This window comes from Heliconius melpomene, chromosome 12 (genome assembly GCF_056956725.1).
Source record: "Heliconius melpomene rosina isolate 202511_hmr_F chromosome 12, ASM5695672v1, whole genome shotgun sequence".
Taxonomy (NCBI): Eukaryota; Metazoa; Arthropoda; class Insecta; order Lepidoptera; family Nymphalidae; genus Heliconius; species Heliconius melpomene.
Genome location: NC_140400.1, coordinates 5,106,598 through 5,124,852, shown reverse-complemented (window position 1 = coordinate 5,124,852; position 18,255 = coordinate 5,106,598). Strand labels below are relative to the sequence as shown.

General features: G+C 36.8%; 1 protein-coding gene and 1 long non-coding RNA gene across 2 annotated transcripts; one reads left to right on the top strand and one right to left on the bottom strand.

Annotated features, from left to right (window-relative positions):
• Positions 1-5: 5 nt before the first annotated feature.
• Cse1 (chromosome segregation 1) lies at positions 6-16,754 on the bottom strand. Its single transcript, XM_085194839.1, has 19 exons — positions 16,541-16,754; positions 16,025-16,170; positions 14,505-14,697; positions 13,223-13,368; positions 12,309-12,509; positions 11,560-11,730; positions 11,165-11,294; positions 10,698-10,861; positions 6,870-7,059; positions 6,340-6,440; positions 5,201-5,387; positions 4,727-4,883; positions 4,521-4,612; positions 4,118-4,338; positions 3,639-3,736; positions 3,209-3,376; positions 2,489-2,651; positions 1,694-1,838; positions 6-1,540 (listed from the first exon to the last, which is right to left on the bottom strand). Exons 1-19 carry the CDS (start codon positions 16,623-16,625, stop codon positions 1,386-1,388), a joined length of 2,913 nt encoding a protein of 970 aa, XP_085050965.1. The 5' UTR covers positions 16,626-16,754; the 3' UTR covers positions 6-1,385.
• A 231-nt stretch (positions 16,755-16,985) lies between these two features.
• On the top strand, positions 16,986-18,050 carry LOC146533562 (uncharacterized). Its single transcript, XR_014878580.1, has 2 exons — positions 16,986-17,783; positions 17,868-18,050. It is a non-coding gene; the product is annotated as an uncharacterized LOC146533562 (long non-coding RNA).
• Positions 18,051-18,255: the final 205 nt, after the last annotated feature.

Here is an 18,255-nt window from a genome sequence, read left to right as displayed (position 1 = left end):
TAATATGTATTGTGACAAAAACATTTTATTACGTTTTTAAACATTTTTTTATTGACATTATGTTCTAAAAAGTTAGAAATTCAAAAAATAGTATTACAGAAAGACCACTAAATCTTATTTTAACATGAAGAACGTTCAACGTTATACAACACAAGTCACCTATATAATAATAAGTTATACAACAATTATCACAATCATTCAAAATGTAACATACATTATCTTATTATTAATAGTTATTATCATTATTCAGTCCTTTCCGCACGAAATTATTTACAAAATTTCAGTTAAATCACAAATTTGATTATTTAACTTTTTTTTTTATATATATAATTCAGAGAATATTGAATATTATTATTTTTTACTGCAGTGAAATAACAAAAAAGCAAATATTTAAAATAAACTAAATAAAAATCATATTTTGAAAACTTAGTGCATTTTGTTACTTCTCATAAAACATGTATGTATAGATATATATACTAGTGTAAAACACTCCGTTTCTCTCTTCTGCTGAATTCTGGAGGTATTGCGTGTTGAGTGGCAGAACTCAACGCCGCGCTTTGCGATACCAGAGCGTAGAAATGGAAATATAAACGTAAATAAATATTTTACTTCCTGGCGAGCCTGGGATCGAGCCCACAACCATCGCGTTACAGTCACACCCTTGTGCCGCTGCGCCGCGACGGCCTCTACTAAAATATACTTTAAGTATTCTTATATTATTATTTTTCCACATAATACAATATAGTAATTTTATAACATATAAAGTACATTATTATAAATTTAAAAAAATAAATGGACAATTGAGTAAATGAATGAATTCTCTATTAATATGTAGAACAAATGAATTCAAATATAGACTGAATCAATATATGGTCTACGATCATTATTAAGAAAGTTTTGTCCATCCACAATCATTTATACACTCATGTATTCTAACATAAAACGAGCGAATGAATAATTACAAAACGATCAACGTGTCTTAGAATCCCCAAAGTAAGCTGTAGATGGCCGTGAGATTTGATTTTAGCTTTTTCTTATGTTTGATTTCTTTCTTCTCGAGTGCGCTAGAGTTCCAAAACAACTTAATTTTTTACTAATATAACTGCACTATAAGCATTAAGGTATCCCAGTAATGCGTTTATATGTAATTCGTCAGGTTGCGCACCTACGATAAGCTTTGAGCTAAATAAACGAGCGAATGAACTGCAATAGAAATCAAATCTAGAACTAATGAATGTACAAATGATCAAGAACAATTTAATTTTAATCATTAATAAAATCAAGTTTATTTATGATCATAATAAACTTGATTTTCAAAACAAATAATCATTAATTGTAATATAGACCGAGTGAATGAACAAAATACAATTGCATACACAATTTTTCTAATATAACTGTACACTGTAAGCATTGAGATATCCAAGTAACGCGATTCTATGCGGCTCGTCGAGTTGCGCCACGCGCGGCGGCAGCAGGCCGGGGTGTGCGCGGGACACCTCCGCTAGACTTTGTGCTAAATAGCGTTTAGGATCGTCTATACCTGTGGAAATATTAATTATCTATTATAATTTGCGAGGAAAAAAATATTTTTTGTTTTCTTCACGCCTTTTCACGCATAGTTTGACGCTCACGCTGTATGGGAAAAGCGTAAAAAAAAGTATTAAGAAAAAAAATTCAAAATTACTCCACTCACTGGCCAAGGGGTCGTCGGCGTTATTTTTAGCACATGCCAGTTGAGCGTATTGGGGCTGGTAACTTGGCGTGTCATCCACTTCTATAAAATGGTCTTCGGGTAGAGTGCTCTCATCAGGTGGTAGTTCAAACAGGGATATTAGGGCCTGTTAGAATGAAAAAAAAGACAAATATGAAATATACAAATTTAAAATAGTTATTTTCACACTTGGGAAGATAATTTCTTTTTTGGGAAACGTATATATTAAAACATAGCGGGATTTAAATTTGTGCGTCTTGGAACCTGCCATACATGCTTCTTAATTATTAAGTTAGTTTGCAATTTAGAGGCGCTTGTTACAACTTAAAATTTCTAATATGTATCAATATACATTTCTTCCTCTGCAGTCAGAAAGGGCAAACAGTGTCGGCTCCATGACCGTGAGGGTTTGCCTATTATGAGTCATGGGAGTGGGCCTGTAGATCCTTTATTTGAATCTAATACAGATGCTGGGGGGAGAAGAAGAATGAAAGGAAGGATACTCTACTGAGCATCCCTAGACGATAAAACTTTTGGGTTTCCAATGTGGGGGGGCTATCCCATATCTATCTAATAGGGGCAGAAGATAAGTGAATAGCTGGACAGTAGAAAGAAAGGGCGAAAAGGAATAGAATAGAATAGAATATGCTTTATTGCACACATAAAAGAAATATATAGAAAGAACAACACAAATAAAATTGAAAGAAAAACACGTATGCAAAGGCGGAGGGTGGAGAAAATAGGGCGACGGAGAGAAAGAGATAAATAATCGCATACCTGCATAACAGCGGGCCACAACGGGGCCAGCGCGCCGGCCCTGAATCGCTCACTATGCGCGAGGAGCCGCACGCAGCCCACGGCCGCCGCCTTGCGCTCCAGCGCGCCGCACACCTTCTGCGCGTCCGGCACCAGCACTCGCTGCACGTACATCGCGAACATGCTGCAACACGACACACTCTAATGATACACTACCTAAAGCATTATGGGCCCATGATGCACTCTATATCATACGCAGTACGCTCTATACAGTGCATAGATCCTGTATTTCGATCTGGTCTAGTATTTTTGACAGTATCCTAGTCTATATATCATCATAGGTGTGGGAGTGTGTACTCCCTAAAGCGACATAGTCTAGTTTGTTTTTGACAGTATGCTAGTCTATATAACATCATTGTAATGTCGAAAACAACTCTTACTGACGACGCCGTATTATGTACAAAAAATACTGAGGTGCGCCATATGTACAAGTGGTCTATTGATTTAATATACCATATATTATAAGATTTTGTTTGGTTTAATGCCTTAATCTTAAGAACTACTGGTTTAAGCTGATTTTGTAGTGCTATCCAGCACATCATTTATCAAGGAAGGCTATATTGAGTACATCACATGAATGATTGCTCCAAATGGAAATCGCATCCACAACAACCTCATTTACTTCCAGATCTCATATTATAAAGGTACTAAATAACAAAAATAATTTAAAAAATAACTTACTTAGCTTGAACAGAATCTATAATATCTATTAAAGGGTCTGCTCCAAAATGTGCTGAATAAAAACCGAAGAAGGCAATCAATCCTTTAACGTATTTAGTAGTTTTTGATGAAGACAGCCGTTGAAAGAGCAGTGTTATAATTTGTTTTGTGTACTGTTGCATAACTGGTCTGAAATAAATATAGAAAAACAAACAATAAATTATTATTTTTAAAAATAATAAATAATTGGAAGATTAAGGCATGGCCATTGCGATTTGAGTGGCGTAACTCAGCGCCGCGTTTCGTTTTTACAAATAGAATAGATTGATTCAAATATATTTTTTTTACTTCACACACTACATTCCTATCAAAAATTTCACTTTCTTAAGTGGGTTAACTAAATTTATAATGATTAATATACTCTACTTAACTACCTAAAAGTACTACTTACTCGCCAAATTTAAGAAGCATTGTCTGTATGAGATAAAAGCCCTCATGGTCATTTGTTTTTGAAGCTATCAATTTCTGGAACACTCCTAGCATTGCATTCTGTAAAAAAAATTGATTGAGCTTAATTAGTATTTGCATCAAAACATTTACATGCTTCATCATCAAGAATAGTGTTGTGTCAATTATATTTTTATACAATAAAAAAAAATATTTCCAAAAAATTATTTTTTAAACAAAATAAATAATAAGATTATCGCTTATTTATTAACGCTCGCACAAGCACGCATATAAATCTATCAAAGGGACTCCGCCGCACACGCCTCATTCCGAAGTCGAGTCATAGGTATTGGCGATAAAGTTTAAAGTTGTTTAACCTTTATTATATATACTATATAACACTTCTATACTTCTCTATTTGCTTGCTGCAATAGTATATATAGCGCGCCCAGCTTAATCTAATGTATGAAGACGCGTACTCACCAGCTTGCCTGACTCCAGAACAAGTTCTGGCCGCGTGAGGATGAACGCGCACAGTAGACGTACAAGAGGACGGACATTAGCCGCCCTCTCCCATAAAGGGGGCGCCACCAGGCAGGGAAGGAGGGCAGCGTAGGCCTCCACCCCTGTGGCCGGGGCAGATGTGCTAGACCCTCGCAGTTCCAGCAAGAGTGATAGCATTTGGAACACGTAAGGCATGAATTCTGGAAGGAATAATTAATATAATTTTAATTACGTATATTTATATGAAAAGAAATGAACACTGATTTGAAATTGTTAGTTTGATTTGGATGATTTAAAAGTGCTTATAATGTTTTTAAATAAAACATAATAATAATTTAAGATTAAATTTATATATTACAGAATAAATGAAATTTTACTGTACCTTGAATATCATTCTGCAGGATATCTTGGAAAATTGGGAACAAGGCATCTTCAAACGCTGTGATTGCACTCGGATTAGACTTCACTACCAATCTATATAAAAAAAATATTTTTAAAAAGTGATCTATTTTTATGTATACCAAAAATATAAAATTGATGTATTTTTTGAATACTCATTAACATATCTAAATATCTTCCAATACTCACTGAACAGCCAAGGACAAAGTTTCAAACAGATAATGATTGAAATGTGGTTTGCATGGATTCTTTGCCACCACTGCCAGCATGGCGGCCAATTTTGGTAAAGCTTCACCCAGGTAAGGTAAAGCAGCCTCCCGAAGACACGCTAGCGTTCTTAGTACGGCTGAAAATAACACATTTTTAATTAATATTGCTTTATTTGTTATTATTATGTTAAATCTTTACCAGAATGGGATTTTTTTTTTGAGTTTTTGCATCACGCAATGTATTGCGTTTCTGTAGAAACTTTAAATCAATTTCACATGAGATTGTTTTCTTGTTTGATACTTTTTAAAAAGTGATTATCAGTAGCCGAATTTTAGTGTTTGAACTTAATTTTTATTGATATCAAACTACCAAAAACAGAAAACAATCCTCACCGTCGTTGAGGCTGAGGAGGTTCAGCTTAAAAATATAAAAAAAAATAACAAACTCACATACCTTTCATAACATATTCATTATGATCGTTCGGATCATTTTGCTGCCCTAATGAAGCAAACAACGCTGACAGTAACACGGGGGCGTGGGGTTCGAGTGCCGCGCGGGGGACCATGCCACCGGCTATTAGCTTTTCTACGGCACACGCGCCGTATGTACATACTACACCACGACCAGTTATATGTTGTATCTGAAACAATAATAATATTATTTATTTATTTTCTATAAATTTTACATATATAATCAATGTATGTATAAGAATTTGTGTATGCATGTGTGTACATTAATTTATTTTTTATTTGTTTGTTTATTTAGTAATTTTTAGCGTCGCTTTGCACTTTTAGTTATATCCTTCTGGAATCTGGTTGCCTAGAAGAGATCACTTGTAGTGATAAGGCCGCGTTTGTGCATTTTGTCTCTATTGTATCTTTTGAAGTGTGGATTGGATTTGAACTCAATAAATCTTAAAGAACATAATAATAATAAGTATATAGACGCAAGTGACGCAAGGGCAACCCACCTGTGACTATTGACGCGACAGGTTATGGGTTCGATTCCCATTCGAAGAAATGAAATATTTATTTAATATATTCATTCATTCACTCTATGTCAAGACAACCAGCGTTGAGTTCCGCCACTCAACGCCTCCAGTATTCGGCGGAAAGTAGGGAGCAGAATGTCTTAACAAGGCTTCCTCTGACTACCATAAAACTAAACTCACAAAAATGATAATTATATAGTTATTATCATACAGTTCCTACGCATTATCTGGTAAACACCTCGGGGCTATTGCCTCTGGTTACTCAGTGATGGATACCGAGTGTGGCAAACATAATAATAATGAGAGTTTAAGAATAAATAGAAATTGATTTTAAACAAATACTAGTAGGTTCAAATTTTAATGGTCTCAACTATACAAATAGTAGTAGGTTCAAATTACAATGGAGAGTCAACTTGTACATTGAAAAAAAAGAGATAGGTATTTTGATTTCGATTTATCCAAACTAAAACATGAGATGTGAATGTATTAGTCAAATGTCATTAAAGTCATCTATACCAATAAATAACCAATTTTATTACTTTGTGTTTATAATCTTAGGTAAAGCTTAGAATAATAAATAATAAGAAGTCTTTCAACTCACCAAAAGTGGTAAAACTCTGGTCAACAGCTCACTGGGAAGCAAAGACCGGAACGTCATTATATATTTAATAGCATCCGCCTTTAGAACCGGAAGCTCGTTCACTAGAACAAATAAAAATAAATTTAAAATGTTCTTAAAAAAATATTTCTATATTAATGAGACTTCTCCATACAATATTTGTAGATATATGAAACTTGAGATTTGTGTGATTGTGCAATAGTTATAGGTCATTTTTTTATAGAAACGAAGAAAGGCGTTGAATGACACTACTTTTGATAAGTAAAGTCAATCATGTAATTGTACTTACATTTAGAAACCAATATTTTTTGAAAAAAAAAATTGAGCTCCAATGCACCATTAGGACTTTCTAGCTCCAGTAAAATATATTTAGAGAAAAAAAAGGCCTTAATGACTCCCGCTACTTGAGTGGCACAAGGGGATGCCAGTGATATTACTAGCAAGAGAGCAATGTTCGTTTCACACACACTGATTGCCGCAAATAAGATACTTTATCACAAAAAACCACCCACCATTAGGCCTCTCCAGCTCCGGTACAACATGTGTAGAGGCGAAAGAGGCCAAGTCCACAAGAGGCGAGGCCTTAGTGACTCCCGCCGCTTGAGTGGCACCACGGGAGGCCAGTGACGTCACTAAGAAGAGGGCAGTGTCTTTGCCCACCCACGCTGACCCCCCACTCTCTGTGTATTTGGCTAGCATCACCTGGACAGACAGAAAGAAAAATAAAAAAGTTAAAAAAAGTTAGCTTATACACACATATATGATCGATGAATAGTGGCCACCAGTTAGCTGTAGGAAAAACCATGTAGTAATGTTGCTAAAACCTATATATATAATTTTATGTTTAATATGTGTGTATGTATACAGATATGTTTATGTATAAATGTAATATATATTTTCTGTATACCTAACGCATTTCTCACACGATAAAGTTGGCTGCTAGAAAATGTTATAGAGTTCAGCTCTTTATTGTGCTATTATTTTGCTCTATTTTTGTTTAAATTATATATAACATATAAATAAGAGGGTGTCCAGACTAATATCTGTCCGATATTGGTTTGTGGGCATACGGGTACGCGACCCCGGATCCTCGAGCCGCCACTCTTATATGAGGATATAAGAGTGGCGGCTCGAGGATATCTGGATGAGGATCCAGTCCGTAAGAATGGTGTCCCCCCCCCCTCTCCTCCTTCCTTAGCTCCCTCCTTCCTTTTCCTATCCTACTCTTCTATTTTCCTCTCCCTTCGGTTTTCCCCACAAAGGGGTTTGGAGGTCAGACGGCAGTCGCTCCACGAAAACCACAAACAGCCACAATATGGAACGAACCAACAACAGACTGGGTACGGCTAGGGCGTCGCCGCGAAACGACGCGCAGGCACATCGCCCTACACCTGCGACAAGTGGGCGAGGGCTACCGTGTCAAGTACGGGCACGGTTAAAGACGCAAGTACCCAGAAGGAAACTCCGCTTTGCAACGTGGAATATTGGCTCTCTAACCGGACGATGCAGGGAACTCGCAGATGTACTCATGAGACGTCGGGTCCAGTGTGCTTTCCTCCAGGAAACTCGCTGGAAGGGCAATAAGTCCCGTAACATCGGACAGGGTTACCGGCTTATATACACTGGGTCACCTTCGGGTAGGAACGGTGTAGCGGTAGTGCTATCTGAAGAGCTACAGAATGGGCTCCTTGAAGTTGACCGTCGCTCCGACCGCTTGATGCGAGTGAGGGTACTGATTGAGGGCGTTATCACAAACTTAATCAGTGCCTATGCTCCCCAGGCGGGATGTAGCGCGGCCGAAAAGGAGACATTCTGGGAGCAGTATGAAGGGGTGCTACTTGCTGTGCCGTGTACTGAAGTGGTCTTAGTTGGGGGGGACTTGAACGGGCACGTCGGTAAGGCTGCTGAGCCGTATGAACGTGTTCACGGGGGTTTTGGGCACGGTCTTCGCAATACAGAGGGATAAAACATTCTGAGAACCTGTATTGCGTCTGATCTGGCCGTCGTGAATACGTTCTTCCAAAAGAATTCTCAGCACCTTATCACGTATAAGAGCGGGTCCCACTCAACTCAAATAGACTACTTATTGACCAGACGGTGTCATATGGGCAGGGTAACTAACTGTAAGGTCATTCCAGGCGAAAGCCTAACGGCCCAACATCGTCTTCTTGTCATGGACTTTAACGTCACTCCGAAGAAGAAAGTAGCCGAGAAACGTAGGCCTCGGATCAAGTGGTGGTTGCTGAATGGACCGATGCAGACCGACTTCCTGGCAGAGGTGAAAAGTCACGATATTTCGACGAACACCGAGACTGCTCAGGATGCTTGGGATCGGGCTCAGTCGGCAATCATTGCGGCGGGCAGGCGAGTTCTTGGCCTTTCTAGGGGAGGACGTGTCATCGACAAGGAGACATGGTGGTGGAATGACGAGGTGCAGGAGGTGACTCGTGAAAAGAAGGCTGCCTTTAAGAAGTGGCAGGAATCCAACTCTCCTGAAGACAGACTGGAGTACACAGTAGCTAAACGTGCCTGTAAAAGAGCTGTAGCCAGAGCCCGCAGTGAAAGTTTGTCACCATTGTATGATAAACTTGAAACTGTGGAGGGGCAGAAGCTCATTTACAAACTGGCACGTTCCCGGGATAAAGTGACGCAAGATATCGCAAAATGTCTGTGCGTCAAAGATTCCCAGGGCACGCTGCTCTGTAGTCGTGCCTCTGTGAAGGAGAGGTGGAGAAGCTACTTCCAGGAGTTGCTGAATACTCAGCACCCATGCAGTCTTCATCACGACCCACCGCCTAACCTCGGACTTATTGCCCCAATAACCCTTGACGAAACACGTAATTGCCTTCGACGCATGAAGAACGGAAAAGCGGTGGGACCTGACGACATTCCGATCGAAGCGTGGAAATCGTTGGGCTCTCTTGGTGTGATCATGCTTACTGACCTTTTTAACCATATCTTGAACACTGGTAAGATGCCGCATCAGTGGCGGCTTAGCTTCATTACCCCTATTTACAAAGGAAGGGGCAGTGTTCAAGATTGTGGTAGTTATAGGGGCATTAAGCTTATGAGTCATACCATGAAGCTCTTCGAGCGCATGATCGACCTCAGGCTCCGCCGAGAGTGTACTATCTCTGAGTCTCAATATGGATTTCAGCCAGGATCGGGCACCATGGACGCCATTTTCGCCCTCAGAACTTTGATGGAGGCATACAGGGAAAAAAGGAGAGCTCTGCATGTGGTCTTTTTAGATCTGCAGAAGGCCTTTGACTGTGTGCCTCGTCAGTGTATCTGGTGGGCATTGCGATCCAAAGGGATCCCTGAGGCCTATATTGAGATTATCAGAGACATGTACCACGATTCCGCTTCTATGGTTAGGACTGCTGTTGGCGACACTAGACCCTTCCCGATTACGGTGGGGGTTCACCAGGGCTCGGCTCTTAGTCCGTTCTTATTCAATGTAGTGCTCGATACTGTCTCGGCTCACATCCAGGACCAGCCTCCATGGCTGATGATGTATGCCGACGACATAGCACTCATTGCCGAGAACCGACTGACGCTGGAGCGTAAAGTGAACCTCTGGAAGGGTACGCTTGAGAACGGCGGTCTTAAACTAAATGTGTCGAAGACAGAGTACATGGCCTGCGGGAGCCGGGACTCGAGCACCATCCTTATAGGTCCTGAGCCAGCCGTTAAGTCGGAGAAGTTCAGGTACCTTGGATCCGTTATGCACGAGTCTGGAGGCATCGATCACGATGTCCATGGCCGGATAAGCGCTGCCTGGGCCAAATGGCGGGAGGTCACTGGTGTGGTCTGCGACCGCAGAATACCGCCCAAGCTCAAGGGGCTGATATACAAGAGCATCGTCCGACCGGTTCTTTTATACGGCAGCGAATGTTGGCCAGCACTATCTCGGCACACTCAGGAGCTTCACGTCACGGAAATGAAGATGCTGAGGTGGATGTGCGGCGTAACGCGGTCTGACCGCATACGCAACACATTCATTCGAGGTAGTCTTGGGGTCCGTGACGTAGCGGATAAGCTCCAAGAGAGTCGCTTGAGATGGTTTGGCCACGTTACGCGCCGGCCTAAGAACTATGTCGGACGCAAGTGCCTTGCTATACCAGTCCCTGGGGTGCGACCTCCCGGACGCCCAAGGAAGCGCTGGTTGATGTCGTGATGCAGGACATGAGAGCCAATGGTCTAACCACCGAGGATGCAAAAGATCGTGCAAAGTGGAGTAGGTTGTGTAGGAAGGCAGACCCTGGCAATAGCCGGGATTAATGCCAGGAGGAAGAAGAAGAAGAAATAAATTATAATAATATAAATAGTCAACTCACCTCCACATATTGCCCAAATATACTCATCATTTTATCTTCAAAATGCAACGCTAGTGTCCTGACGAGATCACAAGACGCTCTCCTCCTTGTATCCACATCTGATCCTTCTATATCCCTTCTAACATATTCTTCTGGATTATCCTCAAATAACTCCATATCTGATTCTGTGGATTTTTGTAAATCAATGCCTAAAGACTTGTTTACTGTGGCTACTGTAAAGTTTTTTCAACATCTACTCCTTAATTTCGCATGAAAATGAAACAAATATTCATCCATCCTCAGAAACATTCACATTTATAATATTAGTAGGATGGTCCAAGGTCAGTCAATACTGTACACAATTCCTCTAGAATTCGGCCGGAAAAGGGCAATGAAAATGTTTTAATCAGAACAGTAGGTTTTCGGGTTCCCTCTGCCTACCCTGCTATGTGCGGGATACAACGTTTAGGTAATAAAATATATTTTACCTCTAAATTCCATATTCGGTATGACAACTTTTTCACAAATACTGCTCAAAGTGGCCGGGTCTTCAAACAGATTTTTGTATGTGTTCTTCTCAGCTACTTTCGCTAAGAACGTCAGAGCGTTAGATACTAACTGTAAAATAACAAAAAATATATATTAGATTTAATTTTTTTATCAAGTAAAAGTTAAGGTTATTTGTATGCTTACTGGATCTTTAAATTCTGCCACTCAACATTGAATATTTCGAATTCAGACATAGTGAAGAATCCTTTCTTTACTCAGGAAGAAGAAATATTTCTTCCTGAGTGCCAAGTTGAAGTTCAGGAAGCCTAAGTTTACAGCTGCCATGGCTTGTGGACTGTACAATATATTAATAATAATAGAAAACATAACTCACAGCATCATATTTAGTCTTAGGCCCAGTGCTCAATAGAACATTCCAAACGGCGGTTACAAAAGATGGCGCGTGCGGACCAAACTCTTCTTCGTATTTGAGTGCATATAATGAAGCACACTCACACACTTCTGTTCTTAGTTGTTCTAAAACACCCGGCTTGTCATCGTCGTCCTGTAAATTATAAAATATTAATTTTTATTAAAATTAGGTAATTGAGGCTGTTGTAGCACAATATCAAAGTGTAAATGGGGGAGTGATTTTGAAAAACCATTCTATTATGTTGAGAAATATGCTATAATTACAATATTATAAAAAAACAAAAATCAGCTGCATGCTGCATCCCGCACACAGCAGGGTAGGCAGAAGGAACCTGTGTTATCACACTCTATTCCTCAGTTTCAGCTGTATTCTGGAGGCATTGAGTGTTGAGTGGCAGAACTCAACGCCGCGTTTTGCCTTGACACCTGAGCAAAAAAATTTAAATATAAACGTAAATAACTATTTCACTTCCTCGAGTAGGGATTGAACCCACAACCGTCGCGTTACAGTCACACCTTTGAGCCGCTGTGCGACGACGGCGATGACACTGAATATCATATTTCTGCAGAAAGTAAAGATTTAGTATTAAATATTTCATCTCCTCAAATGGGAATCGAACCCAAAACCTGTCGCGTTTATAGTCACACACTCATGCTCCTGCAACATGACTGGTCTCAACGATTACTAATAGAACTATTATAATAACTCACATCAGTTTCCAAACATGGCACTTTAACTTGTAACAAATTCAAAAGATTTGGCATCCATATGGGCATGTTATCTTCAAAGAACTCTGGCAAATCTTGACAATTGAGTGAGTAGAACACTTTACAGATTAGCACTAATGAACCATATATCACTTTTAGTGCTTGAGGATTGCCTGCATGCTTATTTGTTAGATCAATTGTTGCCTATAATAAACATGATTATGTTAAATCATAAAATAAATTTGTAAAATATGTCTAATAAAATATATGATTTTCACTCTGTTCCTTGTTTTTAAAATTTGAGACATCTGGTGCGGCAAGAGTCTAAATTAAAAATTGTCAATATATATTTTTTATTATAGCACTTATAATATTATTTTGTTTACATACTTTATTATAATTTGTATATATGATAAAAATACAAATTATAATAAAATGCGAAAGTTCTTGACATTATATTTTTTTTATCTTTTATCAGCTTCATGCTGTATCCTGCACACAGCAGGGTAGGCAAAGGTAACCTAGTGTTAAGACACGCCGGTCCCCAATTTCCGCCAAATTCTGGAGGCAGAACTCAACATCGCCCTTTGCCTCGACACCAGAGCGTAGAAATGAAAATATAAATTTAAATAAATATATCTTCCCTTAAGTGGGGATCGAACCCACAACCAATCGGCTTACAGTCACACTTTGTGCCCCTGCGCCACGACAGGGCTCTATATATATATATAATACATATATTATAATAGATTTATCATTACAATATGTTTAAATATACAAGAAATGTTGTTTATATAAAAAGTATTATTAGAGTTAAATATATAATATCCATCCATCAGCCTTTCAACGTCCACTGCTGGACATGGGCCTCCGCTAATTAATATATAATATAAAAATAAGAAAAAAATATTATTTACCACAAAAAGTTCAGTCAAAGGCTTAGCAAAGTTTTCTAACACATGCTTTATTTCCTCCCATAACTTTTGAGATTTAAATTCATAACGATATCTCTTGAACAAAGAGTGTGCAGTTCTTAAAACACCATTGATTACATGAAAATCTCCTGAAAGAAAATAAAAAATAATTAATAAAGTTAAAAAATATATTTTATTAAATTTAGCTCTTTCATTTTTTCGCTCTAATATCAAGACCGAGCGCGGTGTTGAATTCCGCCACTCAACAGTGCCTTAACACGAGGTTCTCTCTGCCTCCTGTGTGCGGGATACAGTGTGAAGCTGTTTTTTTTTTATTAAATATTTGTACAAGAATTTATTATCCGTTTCATTGCTAACAAACAAGACAAATCACAGTGTTGAATTTTGTCGCTCACGTCTCTTACGCAGAAAATGAGGAATGAAGTGTATTTATTCTACTAGTAATGAAGTGTGTGGTACTAAGCTCCTTTTTCTACTCTGCCATTAAAGAGAAAACATTTTTTTTTGACAATTTCTAACTTATTTTAAATATAGTAGTATTGAAATCGCGCCTCTTGTGGCTCTTTTAGCAATAAATAAATAATTAAATAACTCTTTCAGCAAGTAGTAATTTTGTCAAAATGCTTTAAATTGGTGCAATTTATTTATTTTTAAGCCAATTATAATACAACAAATACGCTAATTTAATATAAGAGGAGCTGGCCAGATAGTGAAAGTTGCATTTAAATTGCTTACGCCGTTTCTGAGATTAGCAGGAACAAACGCACAAACAAACAGATAAATATTTTAAAATCATTATTTTTGATTCTATTACGTTATTAATTGCCACCAATAACATCTTTTTCTTACTTAATATGTACAGACACTGTTTTGTTACGATTTTCTTATAAGTATAGGTTTTTTACTTTTTTAGTGTGTCTCATCTGATTAAAAACTTTTTTGTAATCATATAAATAAGTTTATAAAATTTATATTTTATCTTCATGCTGTATCCCGCATATGATAGGGTAGGCAGGAGGAATCTGGAAACTTAAAAGTTAAGACACTCCATTCCCGTTGACACTCTTCAGTTCCCCACTTTCCGTTGAATTCTGGAGACATTGTACATTGAGTGGCAGAACTCACACCGCGCTTTGCCTCGTTATTAGAGCGAGGAAATGAAGATTCCCTCTCAAGGAAGTGAATTATTCATTTTCTTGACTGGGAATTGAACCCACAACCTGTCGCGTTTATAGTCGCACGCATTTAAATAATACATTATTACCTGTTGCAAACTTTTCAACCATCTCGGCGATCAAGCCTGGCCATTTCTCTGGGAAATCAGATTTTCCTATAATGGAAACTGCATCGCTAAACTGCCTTTGAATGCTTTCAGGTGATTTCAACATAAGATTCACTATTAAAGTTTTGATTGTAGCTCGATCGGCTGCATGTATACGGTCTACTCCTTCTTCATCCTAAAATTAAGATTATTTTGCAAATGTTTAATAAATTGTATAAAAAAATATACATACAAATATTTTTCAATTCATTTATTTATTAGTGAGTTCGCTGCTTTGACTTGACCACTAGAACTATATAATTATTTTGAAGTTTTTTTAGCTTTGAACTGGTAAATCTATAAAAATGTTGGCTAAAAAAAGCATATATTTTTCACCTATAAGCTCTATCCTGCAATAGCAGAGTAGGCGGAGTGGGTAGAGTTAAGAGATTATTTTCCATCTGAATTCAAGACTGAATTGCAGGTTGGATGGCAGAAGTGTGGATTGAACGAACAACCATTATTGTAAGTCTTGTACAAAAAATATATATAAAAATTATGAATATTTAATAAACTTGATGTCCTTTCTTATTCACTTGAGTTATATAGGTTGGAAGAGTCAGCGCTCCTTTTACAGGAACAGTGTATAGGGTAAAATATTTCAAACCCATACCTAAAGAAATTAATCAAAATACCATTGTTGCAGTGTCTCTTTGATAGGTTTATGTGTGCATGCATAGTCCTTAACAGATGGTGTTTAGTTTTACAATAATAATTTTATTATTTATTTTGTTTAAAAAATTAACTTTTTCATTTTTGAGGGAAACAACTTTTTTAATTAGGCTTTTATAGATTATTTGAAACTGTGGTTTTATTTAAAGTGGTGCTGATAAAACCACTCTGTATAATTTAGGCTCTATTTCAAATTATTCTATACAAATAAACTACTATAAGCACTATTGAATCATTGAATGAACATATAAACCAAACACTACCACCGGTTCGGAAGGCAGTTCTGATAAGAGCCAGCAAGGAACTCAACAGTTGCTCTTTTCAGAGTCAATGGTATAATTCAATTTTATTACATTAGCCAGCAGCTATCCTGCATGACATTCAATAGACATAATTCCATATATGTTTATCCTCTAAATATTCATGAACAGTGTAATAAGCTTTACTTGTTAGAATTTTTTTTACAGATATTTTAAATTTTGGTAGTGGCAAGCTTAGAATACACTGCAGAATTTTATTACATACTCATATACTCAGACCCATAAAGGATTTATTAACTTTTTGGAGGCAAAAACTTCGTGTATCAATTTTATCTTTATTTCTCGTTCCTATCACATCTAATACCTGCATCTTTGAAAACATCTCTATTACTCCATTGATACACATTAGTTTCATCTATAGAAAAAACCTTGTAAAGTAGTGTAATTAGTCAATCCCAATAATTGAAACCCAAAATCTATACAAAAATTTAACAATAATACAAAATATTTTAAATAAACACAAAAACTTACCACTGCCCAATTTCTTTTGATATAATTTTTGAAGGTAACCGCCGCAGCAACTCTTATTGTCAGATCAGCAGAATCTTTGTCTATGAGGTGCAACAGCAGAATAGCATAATTCTGATTCACTTCCACACCTTCCAGAAATTTCTCAGCTATGAATATGACATACAGTTTACAATTTGGCATATTTGAAAATATTTAATTATGTATTTGATAAAGAACAATAACTAAAATATCAACAATTCAATACTAATGAGTAGTTTTTTTTAATGTGCTTCTTTGTTTTATGTGACAATTATACATATTTAAGTTAGTTTAACTTAGTAAGATTATAGATTTCAAAATTGATTTAATTTTAGGTTAGTATCATATACCTTGTACATTTAAACTATACTTAATGATATTTGTAAACTTAAAATAATTCAAGAATAGTGATCTTAAAATTAGTGATAGTCCCAATAATATTAAGTGAAAATGCCCATTATGTATGAATAACAATATTTGCGCAAAACTATTTCTTACCGGGTCTTCTTGTATTAGGATCTGGGTTAAGAGTCTGTTGTAAGTAATTTGCTAATGTGGCTAAATTCTCATCAGTCACTTCCATTTTTCTACTTTCAATTTAAAAATTGTAAGCGCAGGATTTTATTTCAAGAAATATACACAAATTTTCTAAATTAGTAACGACGAATGCGGTCAACGGTACAACCGTTTATTTGACAAATGAGCAATGACAGTTAAAAAGCACAGACAACGTCGCTCGTCTGTCGTACTTACTTATTAGTCCAAGATCCCAGGGCTTCCAGACTTACGTCATTTTAGCAAAGCTGAAATTTTAAAGACAATTAGTTTAATATGTAGTTAAGACAGTATGCATATTCACTAACTACTAAGACAGTATGCTGCAAATGCTGCGTATGCGTATAGCTGCAAAGTTTCATGAGGATACAATTATTTCAAGTGCTATATATTTCGTTACTGCAACTGCAACTATATTTCGTTTTTCATATATTTTTATTTCAAATTAAATTAAAGAAAAAACAATCGAAGTAAGGTTCCATGCTAAACAAGAAACTACGACACCTAGCGTAGGGGGCGGGGTAAACAAAAATTACTGTTTCGGTCAAGTAAACGTGCTCTGTGAGTTAATGTGTTCTTTGGTTCTGTGCCTTTGGGTATATGTGTTCTGTGGTACATTATAACCTTTATAATTATATTTATAATATATATATACTACTAATCACTACTAATGGCTACCGTTTTCTTATTATTAGTTAATATTTTATATCAAAAACAAAATAATCATAGGTAAAATGACAATATTCTTGCTTTTAATTAATTTGGTATAGTTTAGTTTAGTTCTTTAATTATGGCGTTTCGAGTCTGCCAGTTGAGAACCAAATCATTTCGTCAATGTAGTAATCTCACGGATAGAGAACACGAAATGCTATCAAGTCTGAGGTGCCACACGGGATAATGAGAGAATGGAGAATTAACCAAAGCCATGTTTGGTAAAAAAAAAACAGTGGATCTCCATCTAGGAGAGGATAACAAACGGTATGGAAGTTTCGTAAATTTCAGGAAAGTATTTGATAAATATGGCCAGAGTTTGCCACGAGGGATGAAGTTGACTAACTCAGATATAGCTACAGATACATAACACCATAAAGGATGAGAAGATAGCTGTATCATTTTACCTATGAACTGATCAGAATGCTAATGTCGGCAGACAAAAAGTGGAGGATCAAAACACTACCTACAGTGGGTTAGTGAGTAGTAATAAAAGAGGCTATTTTGATAGACTAATAATGGGAATTATTTTATTTACAATTTATTTTTCTTTTTCCAGATTTTTGAAAATGGTTGGATTGGATTTAAATTTGGGTTTTATAAATATTGTGTAAGTGAATATATTACAGGAATTGTTAGTCTTCTATTTTATTTTCCAAGGACAAAAAGTATATAATAATACACATAATCCAGTCTGATAGGTGGATGATATTTTTCACTGCAATAAATGCGAAAGTATTCAGTTGTTGTTTCCATTATGTATGTGTAAGTTTTTTTTTTATTTTTCTTGATTCTGGTTGTTTCCCTTTTTTTATTCTTTAATTCTTTTTCTTCCAAATTAAGTTTTTCTTGTGTGCTAGTGAAAATTTATCCTTGTTTTTTTGTATAAATGAGTTAGTACATTATTAATGTCACAAAATGGTACTGTTAAAGACTGGTTAATATAA